General features: G+C 34.5%; 4 protein-coding genes across 4 annotated transcripts; 3 read left to right on the top strand and 1 right to left on the bottom strand.

Moving 5' to 3' along the window:
* Positions 1 to 66: 66 nt before the first annotated feature.
* Positions 67 to 4,251, top strand: LOC116300093 (alpha-endosulfine). Its single transcript, XM_031708866.2, has 4 exons — positions 67 to 173; positions 247 to 336; positions 429 to 582; positions 2,214 to 4,251. Exons 1-4 carry the CDS (start codon positions 138 to 140, stop codon positions 2,267 to 2,269), a joined length of 336 nt encoding a protein of 111 aa, XP_031564726.1. The 5' UTR covers positions 67 to 137; the 3' UTR covers positions 2,270 to 4,251.
* Positions 4,252 to 6,415: 2,164 nt separating this feature from the next.
* LOC148906330 (polyubiquitin) lies at positions 6,416 to 7,004 on the top strand. The gene is made up of 2 exons (XM_089038005.1): positions 6,416 to 6,909; positions 6,971 to 7,004. Exons 1-2 carry the CDS (start codon positions 6,557 to 6,559, stop codon positions 7,002 to 7,004), a joined length of 387 nt encoding a protein of 128 aa, XP_088894131.1. The 5' UTR covers positions 6,416 to 6,556.
* Positions 6,982 to 7,410, top strand: LOC148906329 (ubiquitin). Its single transcript, XM_089037915.1, has one exon. It carries the CDS (start codon positions 7,013 to 7,015, stop codon positions 7,244 to 7,246), a length of 234 nt encoding a protein of 77 aa, XP_088894041.1. The 5' UTR covers positions 6,982 to 7,012; the 3' UTR covers positions 7,247 to 7,410.
* A 1,020-nt stretch (positions 7,411 to 8,430) lies between these two features.
* On the bottom strand, positions 8,431 to 16,905 carry LOC116300097 (very-long-chain (3R)-3-hydroxyacyl-CoA dehydratase). Its single transcript, XM_031708869.2, has 12 exons — positions 16,786 to 16,905; positions 16,667 to 16,709; positions 15,684 to 15,757; positions 14,851 to 14,914; positions 13,719 to 13,858; positions 13,147 to 13,213; positions 12,759 to 12,869; positions 12,052 to 12,179; positions 11,007 to 11,119; positions 10,379 to 10,485; positions 9,854 to 9,985; positions 8,431 to 9,166 (listed from the first exon to the last, which is right to left on the bottom strand). The coding sequence occupies exons 1-12, from the start codon at positions 16,894 to 16,896 to the stop codon at positions 9,093 to 9,095; spliced, it is 1,164 nt and encodes a 387-aa protein (XP_031564729.2). The 5' UTR covers positions 16,897 to 16,905; the 3' UTR covers positions 8,431 to 9,092.
* Positions 16,906 to 17,655: the final 750 nt, after the last annotated feature.

Genomic DNA, 17,655 nt, shown 5'->3' with positions numbered 1-17,655 from the left:
CGTCAATTTGTAACGCCCTACCCCCCTCCCCTTATAAGTAGTGTTACCACCATTAAGTCGAGGCTAGCCATCTTTTGGCGGATCACTCGAAGGAGCAAGGAGAAGTAGCGGCCATATTTTGGAAAATCAAACGCAAAATGAGTGGTGAAAATGAACCCATGGACAAACCGCAGGTAAACCATTGATAGATATATTGACTCTCGACTATATTGTGTTCTTGAAATGCTGTTTAATTTGAAATTTCAGTTGACAGAGGAGGAAAAATTCAAGGCAAAGTTTCCAAATCGAAAGCCAAATACAACAGACTTGATGAGAAAAAGACTACAAAAAGGAGGGGTTAGTTGACAATTAATGGCACCTATGTGTCCTGTTTTTGCTAAAAGTTCTTTCTAAACTAGTTCTTAAAAGTAATAAGTTTGTTTTCTTAGGTTAAATACTTCGATTCTGGTGATTACGCTATGGCAAAGAGCACCGAAAAGAAAGGCCCCATTGCTAAACCAAGACCAAACGTCGACGTCTTAGGGGTCGGAAGAGGAATACCAACTCCAGATAAGATTCCCCATCGAAAAACATCAGTACCTAGTAAGTTGGTGGAAGGACAAGCTCATGTTGAAGTCTCCCACTGAAATTTTTGTTCTTTAGTAAAAGCATTTTGCGAACAAAACTTAAAAAGTTTATGTACGCTGTATTCTATTCGATCGAGAGCGCGTCCATTTCATTGAAATGAACCTAAAAGTGGTCACTAAACATCATATGACATGACATTAATACGAAGTATTTTTAAGTAATACTGAGGATATACCGTTAAAAGATGACGTTCTTAGGAGCAGATATGCATTGAGAATATTTTTACATTGCATAGCAAAAATAGTTGCTCCGTAGTATAATGACACAGTCTACAGTGGATTGCGTTATTGTCAAGTTGCTTACGAGTTCACAAAGTCAAATCTTTGAGATCAATTTGATAATAGTGCTTGAAATTTAAATATTAGATGATAAAATGTATATATAGAAAATATACATTTCCTCGTCCTTCTGCAATAATCATAGATATTAAACATGACACTTGTTTGCTCAAACATTGCTTAGCTATCGTCATTGTTTAGATATATAGGTTGGGTTTTCGTTCAAAACTTACTGTCCGCGCTTTGAAAAACTATTACAAAGAAAAAATATTTTCCGATATATCCTAATATTTGGTTGGGTCCTGTTGTATACCAAGTCATCCAATCGAAAAGCTACATATGTTTGCAAATCTCAAATCCTTTCTATTGTACGGTAGCAGAAATTTATAGTGCTTGGCAAAGGAAATGGTTCATGAGACTTAAACTGGTTCCCATATGTTGGCGACATGCTTGTGAAGCCACCCCAGGTACTACCTGGGACTCCTATCTGACAATGGAAATCTAATACTGCATTAATACTACACTAATATTGCATTGATCATGGAGGCTGAAACATCGCAGGCAGACTGTTGATTTCCATATTCATCTTGCATCACAGCCAAATGGGGGACAATCCCAAGTACGCTGCCATTTATGTCCCTATATTTTACCTAATAGGCAAATTGGTAACACCACTGACATGGTGTAAGACTGGAACTGAACTAACAGTCTGCAATGATGGTGACAAAGTGTTTTGATCATTGAAATGTCATCCCAGGCATTACCTACAGTGGCATTGTAGGTGTGTCACCAACTTATGGGTGGGAACTAGGCTTAATATGTAAACTTCAGGTGTTAGGATTTTAAGAAGAATGAAAGTGGGTTTGATCGACAGCTAGAATGCATTATTCAATCATTTAGGAATTGTATATAAATGTGTATATATTTTAAAGTTATGCAGTTAATAAAAAGTTTATCAATCTTTTCCAATCTTTTTGTATTCATTTACTTTTAAATATAGAAAGAGCTAAATACCATTTGTTAATAATAATTTGGCTATACTAATAATCAAAGTATGTTCAATTCATATTCATGCAAGATAAGTGCCATGTTTTTCCTTCAAATTTGATACACACTGGTTCAACATGTCTTTGATTTGTTTTTTAATAGTGCTAATCACTTTGTAGTAATGATTCTACTAGCATTAACTCTAGTTTAGTTAGAAGTTGCTAAAATATGATAAAAATAATATAAAGATAAATGTTGTTAATGTTAAACATTAATCATGTGCAATACTAATTGTTTTGAATGTTACTTTGATTATTGCAGTTCAAGAACATGGCGTCCAAAGTTCGACACACCCTGAACACCCACACACAAGTTGAAAATAAAACCCATCCATTCTCCACTTTTAACAAAAACAAAATTAAAAGTTCTTCAAGCAAAGGGGTCTTAGACAAAATGTTCTGGCTGTTGCAGATGCTGTATGTAAAGCTTTGTTAATACTAGTGCCAGTGCTTTGTCAGTGTTGCTGTATATGACCAAACCAGTTTGAAATTCATTGGTTGAATTTGAAAACTTAATGGGCCACAAAGCAATGAGTTCTAAGATATTGTGCAGCATGTTTGAGTGCTATTCATTCTTATGGCACCACAAAAACTTTGAGACTTTATTGCTTTTATCAATCAATTAAAATAGTAATTCAAACCATTATGAATGTAATGGTTGAAATCCAAAAATATGCAATAAAATGAATAGTATCTTGAGTTGCAAGAAATTAAAATATTTTTATAGTAAAATCACTGAAAAACATTCTGCATTGCATTCGTTTTATTCCTGTTCTCACAATTTGTGACCCAGTAAGTTTTTTTAATTTAGAGGACTGTATGTTTGCATGACCATGATACAAATTGTTCATTTAGGTCTACCCTACTTGCTTGGTTACTTCCGAGGATACGATTTTTGCTGGACATTTCTAGCACTAACATTTTGCCTTTAATTAATGCTGTATTTCATTGTTTAATGCATCCACTTAATTACAAGCCTTGGGGGTTGAAAATGCTGTGCAATCTAAAATGGTAAAGCATTAGACCCAAGGTACCACAGTTTTTCATGGCTGAGCACTGGTCAAGACATCAATTGGGCAGTAGAATGCTGTCAATCAGAGTATGTAAATGTACTCAATAGGCCCTTTGCAGCTAAGCAATCACGTGCTGATTAATTCACTTAGAGCAAATGAATGAACATCTTGATTCCAATGGGTGAAATTTACTGGAATGCAAACAAACTTTCTACAACCTATTTCGAGAGATTATAATTAAACTACATTTTGTAGTAGCTACACAGAATCACCAATTTAATATAAAAATTCCAGTACAGACATGTGACTGTTAACTGCAAAGGGCCTATTTAATAATAATTTTATTGACAGTAGTCTATTTTGATGTTCCCACTGTTTTCTAGATCAGCGTGTAGCATTAACGATAGTGGTAAACTTAGATTGTTAGATTTTGTTTCATAGGTTAAATAGAATCAATGTACTGTGGTATTATACTTTTGCTTCATGCATCACTTTGATCAAAATAATGTTGAATGATAAACAGTAAAAGGCAGATAAGCCTCCCTTTATTCAATGAATGTTTTCATTGATGCTTTTGTAAAACGTTTGTATTAATCATTCTCTAAAACATCAAATATATTGAAAAGATGGATTTGTGAAATATGTCATAATAATATTTATGTGTGGAACTAAATATAATATATATATATATTATTTTTGATCAGTTAAACTTTAAATTGTCCTGCCATGGTAACATGGTAACTAGTTGACTGCATGAAATGTTTAAAAAATAGTACTCAACTGTTAATTTTATTAATATAATTACAAACAAGACTTAAAGATGACGATTAGTAAATTTTGTAAAGCAAGTTTCTTGATTCATTGCCAATTTTCAGTTACATTTACATGATGTTTCAAGTAATTTACAGTCTGTTTACTCAAAGACTATTTTGCAAATACAATTGTTGCAAAATGTTGGGTTATATTTAATAAACTGTAAAATAGTCACCATAAAAATAATTGATACTAGTATTTCATCCTGTCACAAAGTAAATATGTAACCTTGCCCCAGGTTACTTATTGGCATTTGAAGGAAAATGCCTGAGCATAATTTTGATTGGAAGAGTGCCTAGGGGAGTTCGGAGGCATGCCTCCCTGTGAATTTTTGAAATTAAGAACCTCTGAAATGAAATTTCCAGTGTTTTGAGAGGCATTTGCAACATGTAAATGTGTGGTCATCTTGCCATCTCCCTTGGCCTAGACGACTGGCATTGGTTTTTGTCTGAAATAAATATTGGGCAAAAAGAATACTAATGGACTGCTGCCATGTTTGTTAGTCTTTGTTGGTTTAGAGAACTTGAACTTTGAACTTTTGTTTATTTACACAGATTAATAGATATGCAAAAATTACAAAGATATTTTAACAAGAATACAAAAACTACAGAATATTATTATATAAATGAAAAAATAGCATGTGCAAGAAAATATAATATTAATGTGCCATACACCGTTCTCATAATGGCTGACAAGTGCACGAAAACGAGGTCAACCAGTCATTAGTTTACAATATAGAAGAAATAAAAGCACATTAATGTGTTTATAGAAGGAAAGTAAAGTATAGAAATTGACTTTTTGTTTTGACCTAAATTCGTGCTATCCACCTTTATTTTGTATGAGCAGCCTTGCCCAGCCTTGCAAGATGACTGGGTGGCCTCATTTTGGTGTGCTTGTCAGCCATTATGAGAATGGTGTATTCAGCTTCCCAGACTCTGCAGTCCCTTTATCTGGGAAATGAGAATCATTATGATTTATTCATTTGCTCTGTGTAGTTGATATGAAATGCTGAAAGCATATTCAGATGGTATTCAGATGAGCTGTGTTTTGACAGCCATTTGGCATGGATCACTACCACATGCAGTCTCATTAATTTATATTAACCATCAGGTTATGGTTTCTTTGTTCTAAGTTTTGAACCCGACAATGATTTTGAAAATGAGAGCTGGGATTTGCCTTTTTGGGGCTGGGAAAATGGGATTTTATGCACTGAGAATGATTCACAAACAAAAATCAAAGAAAGAAAGAAAAAGAAAAGAATAGTATTGTAGTAATTCAAAATAAACAAAATGACACAACAGGTAAGTTGACAAACTTTTATTCACGTTTTTCCAAATAAAATGCGGCATATTCTAAATCCCCATATATTCTCTTATGAATGTAGTGAGCTTAAGGTTGCCTGTGGTTTAACTAAGGGTAAATGTGGTTTACCCTGCTGGCAGAGTCTCCGTTGTAATTTCGAATTCCCCTCGCTTGGGGGAAATTAAAAGGAGACTGTCACCAGTTTGTTTTGTGCCTACAATTTTTTCTTGTTTCCCCACAAAAATCTAATTTTTAAAGGATTTCAATTCTGGGATGGTATAAAATTTTCATGTTTGATTCCGGATCAGGATACATGCACTTATATTCAAATGGCCTAAACAATAATACTTGTTTTATTTTTAAAATATTAAAGAATCTATCAGGGGTATTCATATAACCTGCAAGATGTTCAGTCATTTATAGTCAAAGCCTTTTAAAAAAGTTTTAGAATAATTCTAAATTTATCTGTAAAAAAAATATTCAAGATCAGTGACGCGTAACAGTTTCTTGAAATTGCATAATTCAATGTAAGGACTAAGTTTAGGTATCAGATCAGGGATCGATCCAGTTGCAGTTTTTTTTTCTCTTGACAGCGATCACGTTTCGCAGTGCTGGTTCATATGAAGACTAAGACTAAAATATCTATCAAAAATACCAATAATGATAATTTTCCAAAAATATTTCTAATATTTAAATGTCAGCTATATTAAGAGAAACTTCCGGCAAAAAGGAGTAGATTCTAGGTGGAAGTCAGCAAATTATTTGCTTGGTCATCCTTGATCATCGTTAAAATTATCTTATGATTTTTTGAAGTTTCATTTTCAAATTATTTGCTTGGTCATCCTTGATCATCTTAAAAGTTATCTTATGGTTTTTTGAAGTTTCATTTTCAATAGCAATGGCGGGTCAAGGCTTCCCAATGAAACAAAAAGACTTGAACTGTGAGAATATTATTAGATCTTTTTTTAGCGCCATAACGATCTGCTTGTCAATCAAAAAAGAACGCCTTTACGTTCGGGAATACGTCGGGATGATTCGGGAAATATCGGAATGACTCGGCAACTGTGTATTTAAATTTGATTGCTCAATTAAGGCAGTCTAATTTTAACGACCAATCACATCTGATGACGTCACTCAAGGGTATAAATTTGGTCGTTCTTCGGGCTACATGTCATACCATACACGACTTCGTGAACAAGGTAAAGAGTTCTTGTGACTTTCAGAGAATTTTATTCTACGTAGTTTCATCATGCAGATCTTTGTGAAAACTTTGACTGGTAAGACCATTACACTCGAAGTAGAGCCAAGCGACACAATCGAGAATGTCAAGACAAAGATCCAAGATAAAGAAGGCATCCCTCCAGACCAACAGAGGTTGATTTTCGCCGGCAAACAACTCGAAGATGGCCGAACCTTGAGTGACTACAACATCCAGAAGGAAAGCACTCTTCACTTGGTTCTTCGTCTCAGAGGAGGAATGCAAATTTTCGTCAAAACTCTAACAGGAAAAACCATCACTTTGGAAGTAGAACCAAGTGACACGATTGAGAATGTCAAGACAAAGATCCAAGATAAAGAAGGCATCCCTCCAGACCAACAGAGGTTGATTTTCGCCGGAAAACAACTCGAAGATGGCCGAACCTTGAGTGACTACAACATCCAGAAAGAAAGTACTCTTCATCTTGTCCTTCGACTAAGAGGAGGAATGCAAATTTTCGTCAAAACTCTAACAGGAAAAACCATCACTTTGGAAGTAGAACCAAGTGACACAATCGAGAATGTCAAGACAAAGATCCAAGACAAAGAAGGCATCCCTCCAGACCAACAGAGGCTGATTTTCGCCGGAAAACAACTCGAAGATGGCCGAACCTTGAGTGACTACAACATCCAGAAGGAAAGCACTCTTCATCTTGTCCTTCGACTAAGAGGAGGAATGCAAATTTTCGTCAAAACTCTAACAGGAAAAACCATCACTTTGGAAGTAGAACCAAGTGACACGATCGAGAATGTCAAGACAAAGATCCAAGACAAAGAAGGAATCCCTCCAGACCAACAGAGGCTGATTTTCGCCGGCAAACAACTTGAAGATGGCCGAACCTTGAGTGACTACAACATCCAGAAGGAAAGCACTCTTCATCTTGTCCTTCGTCTTAGAGGAGGACAATGATTTTGTATGAAGGTTTAAATCATGCTGTTTCTAAGGTTTAAATCATGCTGTTAGGAACTTGCAAAGGCTGAATAAATTTCGTTTTTTCCTAAACATTATTTTTGCTTATTTAATTTGGATGTATTAAACTAGTGGTCTTCAATAAATAACTCAGGGAATAATAATTGTCTTTTTATTGGTAGAATCTCTTCATTGCGTTGATTTTCGCATTTTAATTTTGATCGGTTGGAGCAGTACTAAAAAATTTAGTGATTGGATTACTCAACATGAAAAAAATATATTTAGCAAAGTTTTTTTGTGAGATTTAGAAAGTGACATTCGTTTTGCAAGAAAACTATGACATAAGTAAAGTTTTAGGAGCAGTGGGACTTAATTGGGACTCAAGGGATCATAAAGGCCGGTTTTTAAAAACGGTACGATTTTCGCCTGCAACTATCGTATACAACACGCTCGTGTCTGTCATAGGCGAGTTGTAGGCTTGATTTACACGCTATGACTCGAGTTGTAGGATGGCGCAAGCGTGTTGTATACGATAGTTGTAGGCGAAAATCGTACCGTCTAAACCGGCCTTAAAAAAGAAAACAGGAAGAATGGGTAGATTCTAGAAATACTACTAGTAATATAAAACCCGAAGTGAGTTTACATTTTCCCCTGACTCTATACCATAATAGCTTGTCAAATTCTTTATGAAACCTATTGTTATGTCTTTGTTCACTTTTTTCAAGCATGTCCCAGCACAATCCTTTGTTTTACCATTGTTGGCAATGGCTGAGTGAACAGACCAAAATCTTTCTTTTGGCTGCTAGTTCAAAATATATTATTACAATAATCCCATAGATGAGGTTTATGTTTACTTATTTTGCAATTTTGGATGAGCAAAAATCAAGACCAATTCAACATCAAAAGTGAACAAAGACCTATAACAATAGGTTTCATAACCATTTTCCTCTATTAACTATGGAGGAACAATAGTCATAATTAAAGAGCAAAAGCAAAGTGAAAAGGATTATGGTCTAGAGACAGGTAAAACGCCATCTCGCTTCAGGCTTATTCAGCAAAGTATTTGCTTGGTCATCATGCATATACTCTGAACTGAACTGTTGACTTATCGCTGTTTGCAGCTGGTAAAATTTTCACAGCTCACTGCAGTTGGAAAATTAAATTCATCTTGAAGTAATAGGAGACCAGTGTAGGTAAATTTTTATTAGATATTACAATTTGATCAAGACTAGTGCTGTAAAGTAGATGAATATAAATTTGATTTTACATGGCCTGTGGGGAAAATAATTAGAAAACAATACATAGTACATACTAATTTAAATATTTACTTTCGTTTTGTCTTGACAGTTAGACAAATTACACAACTTCCTTTCATGGGATGAGTTAAATCACTTTTATTCATGGCTTCAATTCCTTTTGGATGACATGAAATTAACTACTTGGATTTAAATGAGAATACACAATGTTCAGGAATGTTTAGATTGGACTAACTAAAACGTGAGAATTTTAAGAGTGAGTTATTTGCATTATAGTGTGATGTATTACCACAACTGAAACCCTCCAGGATACACACCAACTCTAACTACATGGATTTAAAATGAGAATGCACAATGTTCAGGAATGTTTAAATTGGACTAACTTGTATGTGAGAATTTTAAGAGTGAGTTATTTGCATCATAGTGTGATGTGTTACCACCAACTGAAACCCTCCAGGATACACACCAACTCTGTTACTATTTTCCCAAGGAAATAAAAAATTGAACAAGAAAGGATTGAAGCACATGTAGGTAGTAAATGATACCACCAGAAATAGCCTATTGGCATAATTATTTGTTTTCAGTTTTTCTTAAGCAGCTTTTCTTTTCCTGCCATATCTTCTACTCCTCAAAGAATTCATGTAGATCATCATGTATGTCCCACCTGAAAGGGTAACAAAAAATTCTGTAATTTTTTTTATAACCAATGATGCCATAGAATTTGCAAGAAATCCATATAACCATAATGCTAATTGCCCTATTTCACTATGACGTCACATGAAAATAATATTTTGTTTTAACACTAAAAATCATAGTCCAAAAGGGGGACAAAACAGCAATAATCATAATACAACGAAAACTGGAAAAATGTATTATGCATTATAATACAGGTAGCTACCAAATAATGTATATATCGCAGGATTAACACAGTTTATAAAATGTTTGAAAACCAGTCATACATGAGAGCTACTACAGGTGTAGCATAAAATTAGTCCAAATTCATATTTTCCTTTGCCATTCTGTCCCATTTATAAACAAGCTGTGACGTCATAGTAAAATAGGGGAATTCAATACACGAGGAAGTGAGGTTGATGTTGTAGCAGTGTTTTAATCCAAACTGATTCCAGAAAAATCCTGGAAAAGTTGGGGATATTCACAAGCAAACCTTTATCCTGGTTTTTCAGCCGAGGATACTTTAGTGGAAAGGTTTTGGCATGGCACTGAAAAGATTTCTGATTTTTCAGATTGATATCTAGTATCTAGTTTGATGTTTTCACAAAGTTCTAAAGGCAAATAGTCACATCTTTTCTAAATAATATTCTTGACTGATAAAATAGACCACAGAACTTACCATAGAAGAGAAATGGAAGGTAGAATTTGAGGAAAAGAGAAAAACTGAAGCTAAAATTAAAATCATTTGGAAGAGAAAATGAAAATCTCTGGGATTTTTCCATTAGTGGAATCGCCTTCCAAACGAGTGTTGCTGAAAATATAGAAAAATATTGGCAATTAAATAAAATACTTTTTCAATGTCACAGATTTTCTCATTGATAAGAATTTATATTAGTGTAAACTTCAAGCAAGGAAACAGTGAAATCAAGTATCAGATATAAAACAGGAGGCCAGACAGTAAAACAAAGAAAGGTAAAAGGAGAAAATGGAAGCAAAATCAAATCAAAATATTATTGTATATATCACAATGCTTGGAATAATAATAATCATCATCATCGTCACCATAATTGTGATCATCATCATCAACAACTGATAAACTTGTAGCCCTCTATATATGGGATAAACATTTTATGTGGTTATCCAAGCCACTGTGATAAAAAAGGTCACTACAAAGCAAGGTAAAAATAATATGCATAACACTAACCTTCAGAGAGGATTCCTAAAGGATAAAGGGGTATCCAAGCTGAATATCTCAACCAAATAAGTGGCTCAATTGGGATGTTCAGTGTTTGTGCTATATAGAATGGATATCTGTCATAAAACAAATTGTCAAAAACATATTAGTAATGTTGTAGTTCCAGAAATCCATACCCCCCTCATGGAGGATTATTTTAAAGACCCACCTACCCTAGGAAATTCCAATTTTCTTCCATACAAACTCTGTAACTTTGTTCTTTCTCTGACCCCCACCAAACCCTCGGAAATTCTAAATTCCTCTGATGGGGGAGGGGGTATGGAGAACTTTACACAATTTAAAAAAAAAATGGTTGGATTTGTTGATTCCCCCTTCCGTGCAAATATTAAATCCATTGTTATTAGTGGCAAAACTCTTGTAATTCAAGCTTCCCTCTTATGAACTTGCTGTATTTGACACTTTTATGATGTAAATCAGCTTTAGTTGATGGGGCAAACATTTCCAAATAAAGTTATACTACTACTACAACACAATCCCAACTAAAGTTTTACAATAATTTAAGTTTACATGTGCAGTCCAAAAATGCTGACTCTAATATCTCTGCTAACTGTTTTTAAAACAAACAAGCAAGGCTCACCTTATAATCTCAATGAGAGACCAGACTAAGAACAATAAGAAAACCACAGGATCTTCATGGAGTTCTTTATTTGGCACAAGCACAAGGAATAAGATAAGATTTCTCCCAGAAACCTTATAATAGAGAAGTAAAAAATAAGGATATTTATTGCACAGGTGTTAGAAACACAAGGAGCCCTGCCACAGCAGATAAAACCCTTTGGGTAAAAATAAAAAAATCCAAAGATAATGATCAAAAACAAATTTGTCCCAAAAAACTATTGAAGGTAAAATAGTAATTTGACTTATCAAACTCATTAATAATTCATGAGGAAAACAATATAGAAATCACGACCGTGAAGAGTTCTGTAAATCAGATACAGAATCGTGTTCATTTGCATAAACTTTAGCTTGGATTTTCTTGGGAAGATTCACTTTAATTCTGAAAATTTTAGTGAAACACAAAGGAACTAACCTAGACGTTTGATAAGCAATCTACAGTATTTGTGTCCGTGTTGTATCCGATTATACAAACTCTCGGCTATGCCTCGAGTTTGTATATCGGATACAACATGGCCACTCATACTGTATATATTACATATCAAATACCAGTGATTGATTATTTTGATAGGAATTCAAAACACAGGGATTGATGAGCTGATGTTAATTACAAAGTATGTATATATATATTTATCAAACTCATTAATAATTCATGAGGAAAACAAAATAGAAATCATTGTCCGTGGAGGAGGTTGTATATCTGATACAAAATCGTCCTGATTTGCATAAACTTTAACTCCAATTTTCTTAGCCAAATTCAATTTTATCTTTAAAATTATAGTAGAACATGAATGTAATACACCTAGATGTTTCATAAGTAATATACAATATTCGTGTCTGTGTTGTATCAGATATACAATCACTTGCCTTCGGCTTGTGGTTGTATATCTGATACAACACGGCCACTCATACTGTATAATTATATTACATATTAGTTTCTTTTTTCCTCTCGTTTAATTAACTAACAAAATACAATTGAAGGACATGAGGTACAGAAAGAAAATTACCTGCATGAATGGTGTAAGTATACTAGTCTTGACCAGGCCTATGGTTGGATGAATGAACTCCATGATGGCAGCCAGTTGACAGGTCGCTAACACATCACTAACAGCATCATATGTGCCTGGGATTGAAGCTGTATTTAACAGGTCATCAATTAGAAAAGACTTTAAATTTGAAGTTGGTAGAAGTTGAGTCAAAATAAACACTAAAACTGAAAAAAGCACCTACATATTCACAAGGTGAAGTTTCAGTTAAGGATATGTGAGACAAGAAATGACATTTTATATCCATAATGATTTTATAAGGATAATTGAGAAGATGCACTGGATGGAAAAAGCTTGTCATCCTACACATTTTCCACTTGATGTTTTATTTCATATTCAATGCCATTTCTCTAGTTGACCCCATGACCTAATGACCTTACTAATGTAATGACCTCCATAACATGCAGATGCTATTTAAAATGATGATTTCTGGTTTTAAACTTTTGACGCAACTGCTTATTTTAAAAGGGGTGAGGTAGGGTAATGTGATACAAATTCCTGGACAAAAGAAAAAGGACAACTTGCACTTGCACTTGAGGGTCACATTTCCCTTTAAGTACAAAACGTGCAACTGCTAGCTGTCCTTTAGTTTTAGCCAGGAATTTGTATCATGAATGCAAAACATAAATGGATTATAGATTCAATGCATTATCAATATAATGTCTTACCTAGACCCTGAGTGGCTAGTCTTGCAAGCATCTTCACAACAATGTACATAAATAACCCAGCTTGCATCAAGTTGAATAAAACCAAATAAAACTTCTTTATGAACCTCAAAACTTAACACAGATAAAGGGATCATGTTAGCACAACAATTGTGTAATATTCAGACTTAGGCATAATAGGATGGAAAGAAATGCATGTCCATATCTATGCATGCAAACTCTGTGTCTTGGAGTTGCATGCTGAAATTTGGTTTTTCGCTGCCGCCAGTCAAAAATATGATAGGTTCTAAATGATTAGGTTTGATTGATGGCAGCGAAAAAAACAAATATCAGCGTGCAGCTTGCAGACACAGAGTTGGCAAGTTTGTGAAAATCGCAGTAATGTTCTTACCATCTTGTTTTGCTTTATCTACTTGTAAATCATAATCTCTCTTAAATCGTCGCTCAAACAGTATTTTCTGAAATATAATTTGAGATTATTGTCAAAACTAATAAATTAATGTACTTGGTAAAATAAAATTTGGTAAGTGAGTTTTGATGAATTTATCTTGAGCGCTGAAGGTGGATGTGTACTTTCAAGCTAAGGGCATAGTTTTTTAAAATATATTTTCTAATAAACATTTTTTTACTGCAGTTTTCAATATTTTTGCAATAGTTTGCAAACTCAGACATTTCAACAGCTTGTTGTTAAATAGGTTTTTACTGCCACCTATATAACATAAGAAGTACCAAATGATTATTTTTGATTGACAGCAACAACAACAAAAAAAACAAATTTCAGCATGCAGCTTAGAACAATTGAGTTTGCAGAAAATAGAAAACTGCAGTAAAGTGAAAATTGAAGCCACTCGAAAACAAAAATAATAACAAAAAATATACAAACAAAATAATTACAGCACACAGTTCTCTGAGAACAATCTAGACAAGCATAAGTAAACAAAATTAAAATTAACTGTGGCTGACCTTTATTTGTGGATCTTCTTCTTCTTGTTCTTTTTCATTTTTGTCATCTTCAGAATCATCTTCATTCTTCCATTTATCAAAGTTTATTTTCAGCCAGTGTGGTTTCTTTTCCTGGTTGACTAAACGCTGCCAGAAAAACTCTGAAATAAAAAACAAGGAAACTAAAAACTTTGCTCTTCCCAGAACAACATGAAAATGATTATGAAGTGCATAGCAATAAACCAGAAATAATGGGTTAGCTGTGAATGAAAGCTAGCTGTATATATTGCTGAAGAAATTCAACAATGTAAATATTCCTAGGGTTGTCCTTAGCCAACAAACCTAATTGATGGGATCTTAGTGTTGTGAATTTTAAAATGGTTTTTCCAAGGACAATGCTTGGAAATACATCACTGTGGTTAGGGCTTTCAGAATAAGCTGGCAGCTGCCAAAGCTCCAGTGATTGCTTGGAAATTAACTAAAGATATTTTATGTTGCTTTTATATTAAATAAATAAAAAATTGAGCCAAGTGTTTTTTAGTCCTCTGACATACTGAAACCATGTTGGATTCATTTTGGCAGTGACTGGGTATTCCTCCTTCTGCTTGGTCTCATAATGGCTTTGATCAGTTTTGTTCTTGACCTTGCAATTGATAAATGCCAAACAGGTTAGTGTTAGTAATACTTAGTCTTTCCTTGTTCACTTGACTGTACCTTAAGCCATGTTTCAATGAAAATGCATTTCAAAGTTTCATGTCCACACTAGTGTTTTCAAGCATTCACAGTAAGATGTTCAAAAACACATTCTCATTTGCAATGACATCAGCATTTTCAAAATCCTACACACTACATCCAACATTTTTGCTGTCCATACTAATATGATAGGCCCCTGTTTAAAAATGTCTCCACTCGTTTTCATTGTGCTAGTGAATATATTGTGCTTGTAAGTCAAATAAGACAGTTATAGATATGTATTTATGTATTTTTATCTTTCAGCGCACATCTGGTTGTATGGCTTGTCCAGTAGTGTGTTAGCTCAGTATTGTGTGTGGGTGCTATTCCCTTTGGTTTTTTAAGGGTTTCAGCCAACCAGAGCAGTTGCAGTAACTCAAATATTTTACAAATAATGTTATATAATATGTATATTATATACCTCTTCCTTTGCACTTTGCAATACTAAAATCAACATATCTCTCCAGCAGGGAATGGGAGCTGGCCTGTAGAAGATAAAATAATTAAAAAAAAGACTGACAATTAATGTTGTCTTTAAAGTGATTTACAACAATATACCACTAAGGAATTCTGGGATAGGGAAGGGATACTGCTATAGTCATGCCACATCATGCAATAAGCAACTTACTGCAAGTAGTCATAGCGACCCTCTCTATTTCAGCTGGGTCAAGGACTTACCTAGCTGCTACCACAAATACTTATTCAAGTGGTCCAATCATATCAGACATTTAAAAAAAATCTACCAACCTTTGACACTAAATGGTCTGTTACTAATAGTTGACATGCAACAAACTATCCTGCACAACTATAGACTCCTTGCCTGTGACGTCAAAGCAGCTCAATTTGGAGGACAAAACACAAGAATTTCAATCTCCTGAGAATAGGAAACCTATTGTTTTGTCCTCTAAATTGAGCTGCATTCCAAAGTGCTGCAAGGGGTCTATACAATACATGCTATTAAACACTCCTATTAAGCTATATTCGGGAATCTGAGAAAATGATGGGGTGTAGAAATTTGCCATTATATGATTACTGCAGTTTTCAATATTCTGCAAACTCAGGCATTTCAACGGCTTGTTGTGAAATTGGTTTTTTGCTCCTGTCAGTCCAAAATAATAAGAGGTACTGACTGATTATTTATGACTGACAGCAGGCAAAAAACAAATTTCAGCATGCCGCTTGAAGGTACCAAGTTTGCAGAATATCAAAAATCGCAGTAAAATCATAGTACATTTGCATCACATTTTCACTTACACTTGGATCTATTGGCTCCAGGAAGTTCACTTCAAGTTGATAGTTACTTTCCCCCCTTGCTCCATGACCATAAGCTGTAATCACAACCATAGGTTAAATCAATACATTCTACTTACTTGAAGATGAAACATTTTATTTTAAGGAAACAAAAAAATATACAAACAATTAAAAAAATATGTTGAATATTTCATTTCTTTATTCATTTCGTTTGTAAAGTATTTCAAATGCTTGGAAAATAAATATGTTATTTACAAACAATTAAAAAAATATGTTGAATATTTCATTTCTTTATTCATTTCGTTTGTAAAGTATTTCAAATGCTTGGAAAATAAATATGTTATTTACTGGCCAGGAAATCCCCTAAGGGAAAAACTGTGCCCCACATCTTGAAGATACAGACCAAGGTTCTGTTTTCAAGACTGAGGGCACAGTTTTTTTTTAGGTACTGTAAATAACTTTTTCACCTATTTACTTTGCCATATTTGTTTTGCAATGTGGACAAAAGCCTTATGTCAGGATACAGGACCCCGGGCAGCAAAAAGAACACACCACCCACTCTCAGCCAATCAGCAGGCACGATTTTTAGGATACCAGACCGAAAAATATAAAACCAAATATTTTCAAACATCTAAAAATGAATCAGTAGAAAAAGACAACAACAGCAAACATTCTCTCTCTTGTTGAAAACATCGTTTTCATCATTCCTGTGCTAACAAATCATTAAACCTTACTCCAAAAGTGTTATGCCTAGCCTTCTGCTATTCCTTCGTTCTTTATGACTAAAACAACCATTTTCCCATTCTACTTTCCTTGCAGCCAAATTTTCGAATCATTACATCACACAATTGTAAGCACGAAATTCGAAAACATGAAATTCCCAAAGAAAAAACTATCTATTAAGAGACGAATATGGTTAAGAAAGCCAAAAAACCACGCAGGTGCGTAAAGCAAGCGTGAAAGGAAGAAAATTTTATCAAGCTCACCTTTGAATATCAACCGGTCTTCATTCAAATCAATCGTCGGATACTATCAAAAAATATACACACTAAATATAAAAAATAAAAATAAAAACCCTGGGACAAAGGGAAAGTCTGTAGAATACCTGAACATCAGAGAGTTCAATGGTTAAGTATAATCTTTCTTTGGTTTGTGCCCATCGAACTATTGGAGTCAGTGGAACCGCCATCTTGGATCCGCTACTCTTGAACATCATGCTTTGCGGTACTACACACGATGACAAGCGAGGGAAGACTGGGACTAAAGACCATTACGTCACGGCAGGAACGGCGTAACTTTTTAAAAACGCGTTTGAGCTTCGTGCAATTTTTCTTCCTTTTTTCATTACTGCATTATTGTCGTTGATAAAAACTAGACAGGATTAAAATATGGTTTGTGAACTGTGGTTGCGTCACGTGGTCAACGTCTCTCTTCTGACTTGTAACCTTGGTCCTAGAGTACCACAAGCTCGTTTTCACATATTCTTCGTTTGCACGTTACGTCATCGTGGCTATGTTGGTACCATTTAACAAAAGATTTCTCATTAGCATCCATTGTTAACGGTACCACAATGGTCGCCATGTTTTGGTCTTTTAACTCTCTTGGGAATGCTTGCAACCCATCAATTGTCGTAGGAATAGGACGTTTATATGATGGCGTCATCGACCTCTACTACCAGACTCCCTTGCACACTTTCTTTTATTCGGTTAATTAGCACCAATTGTCTAACTATTCTTATGAGAGAATAAAAATTTAAATAAGAAAGAAAGTTTGCGAAGCATCTTGTTAGTGGGAGTCAAATGAGATCATGCAAACGTCCTATTAAGGCCCCATCCACACGTATCCGCAAATTTTTTTTGCGGATACGAAAATGTTCGCGTCCACACGCAGCGTATTCGAATCGTTTTCGAATCGTTTTCACTGTCCACACGTATCCGGAAATTTCTTGATCCACCCTGATGGACGCTAGTGCCTA

Source organism: Actinia tenebrosa, unplaced genomic scaffold (genome assembly GCF_029948245.1).
Source record: "Actinia tenebrosa isolate PJP-AT-01 unplaced genomic scaffold, QUT_ActTen_1.0 PGA_scaffold5__44_contigs__length_20552954, whole genome shotgun sequence".
Taxonomy (NCBI): domain Eukaryota; kingdom Metazoa; phylum Cnidaria; class Anthozoa; order Actiniaria; family Actiniidae; genus Actinia; species Actinia tenebrosa.
This window is presented reverse-complemented; position numbering and strand designations above follow the sequence as displayed.

Coding starts and splice junctions, on each gene's coding strand:
- LOC116300097 (XM_031708869.2), bottom strand. CDS start 16,896: ATGATGTTCAAGAGTAGCGGATCCAAGATGGCGGTTCCACTGACTCCA. Junction 13,214..13,718: donor AAGAAGATCCACAAATAAAG/GTCAGCCACAGT, acceptor ATTATATTTCAG/AAAATACTGTTTGAGCGACG. Junction 10,486..11,006: donor TCTCTCATTGAGATTATAAG/GTGAGCCTTGCT, acceptor GTTTTATGACAG/ATATCCATTCTATATAGCAC.
- LOC148906329 (XM_089037915.1), top strand. CDS start 7,013: ATGCAAATTTTCGTCAAAACTCTAACAGGAAAAACCATCACTTTGGAA.
- LOC148906330 (XM_089038005.1), top strand. CDS start 6,557: ATGCAAATTTTCGTCAAAACTCTAACAGGAAAAACCATCACTTTGGAA. Junction 6,910..6,970: donor ATCCCTCCAGACCAACAGAG/GCTGATTTTCGC, acceptor TACAACATCCAG/AAGGAAAGCACTCTTCATCT.
- LOC116300093 (XM_031708866.2), top strand. CDS start 138: ATGAGTGGTGAAAATGAACCCATGGACAAACCGCAG. Junction 174..246: donor AACCCATGGACAAACCGCAG/GTAAACCATTGA, acceptor TTGAAATTTCAG/TTGACAGAGGAGGAAAAATT. Junction 583..2,213: donor TCGAAAAACATCAGTACCTA/GTAAGTTGGTGG, acceptor TGATTATTGCAG/TTCAAGAACATGGCGTCCAA.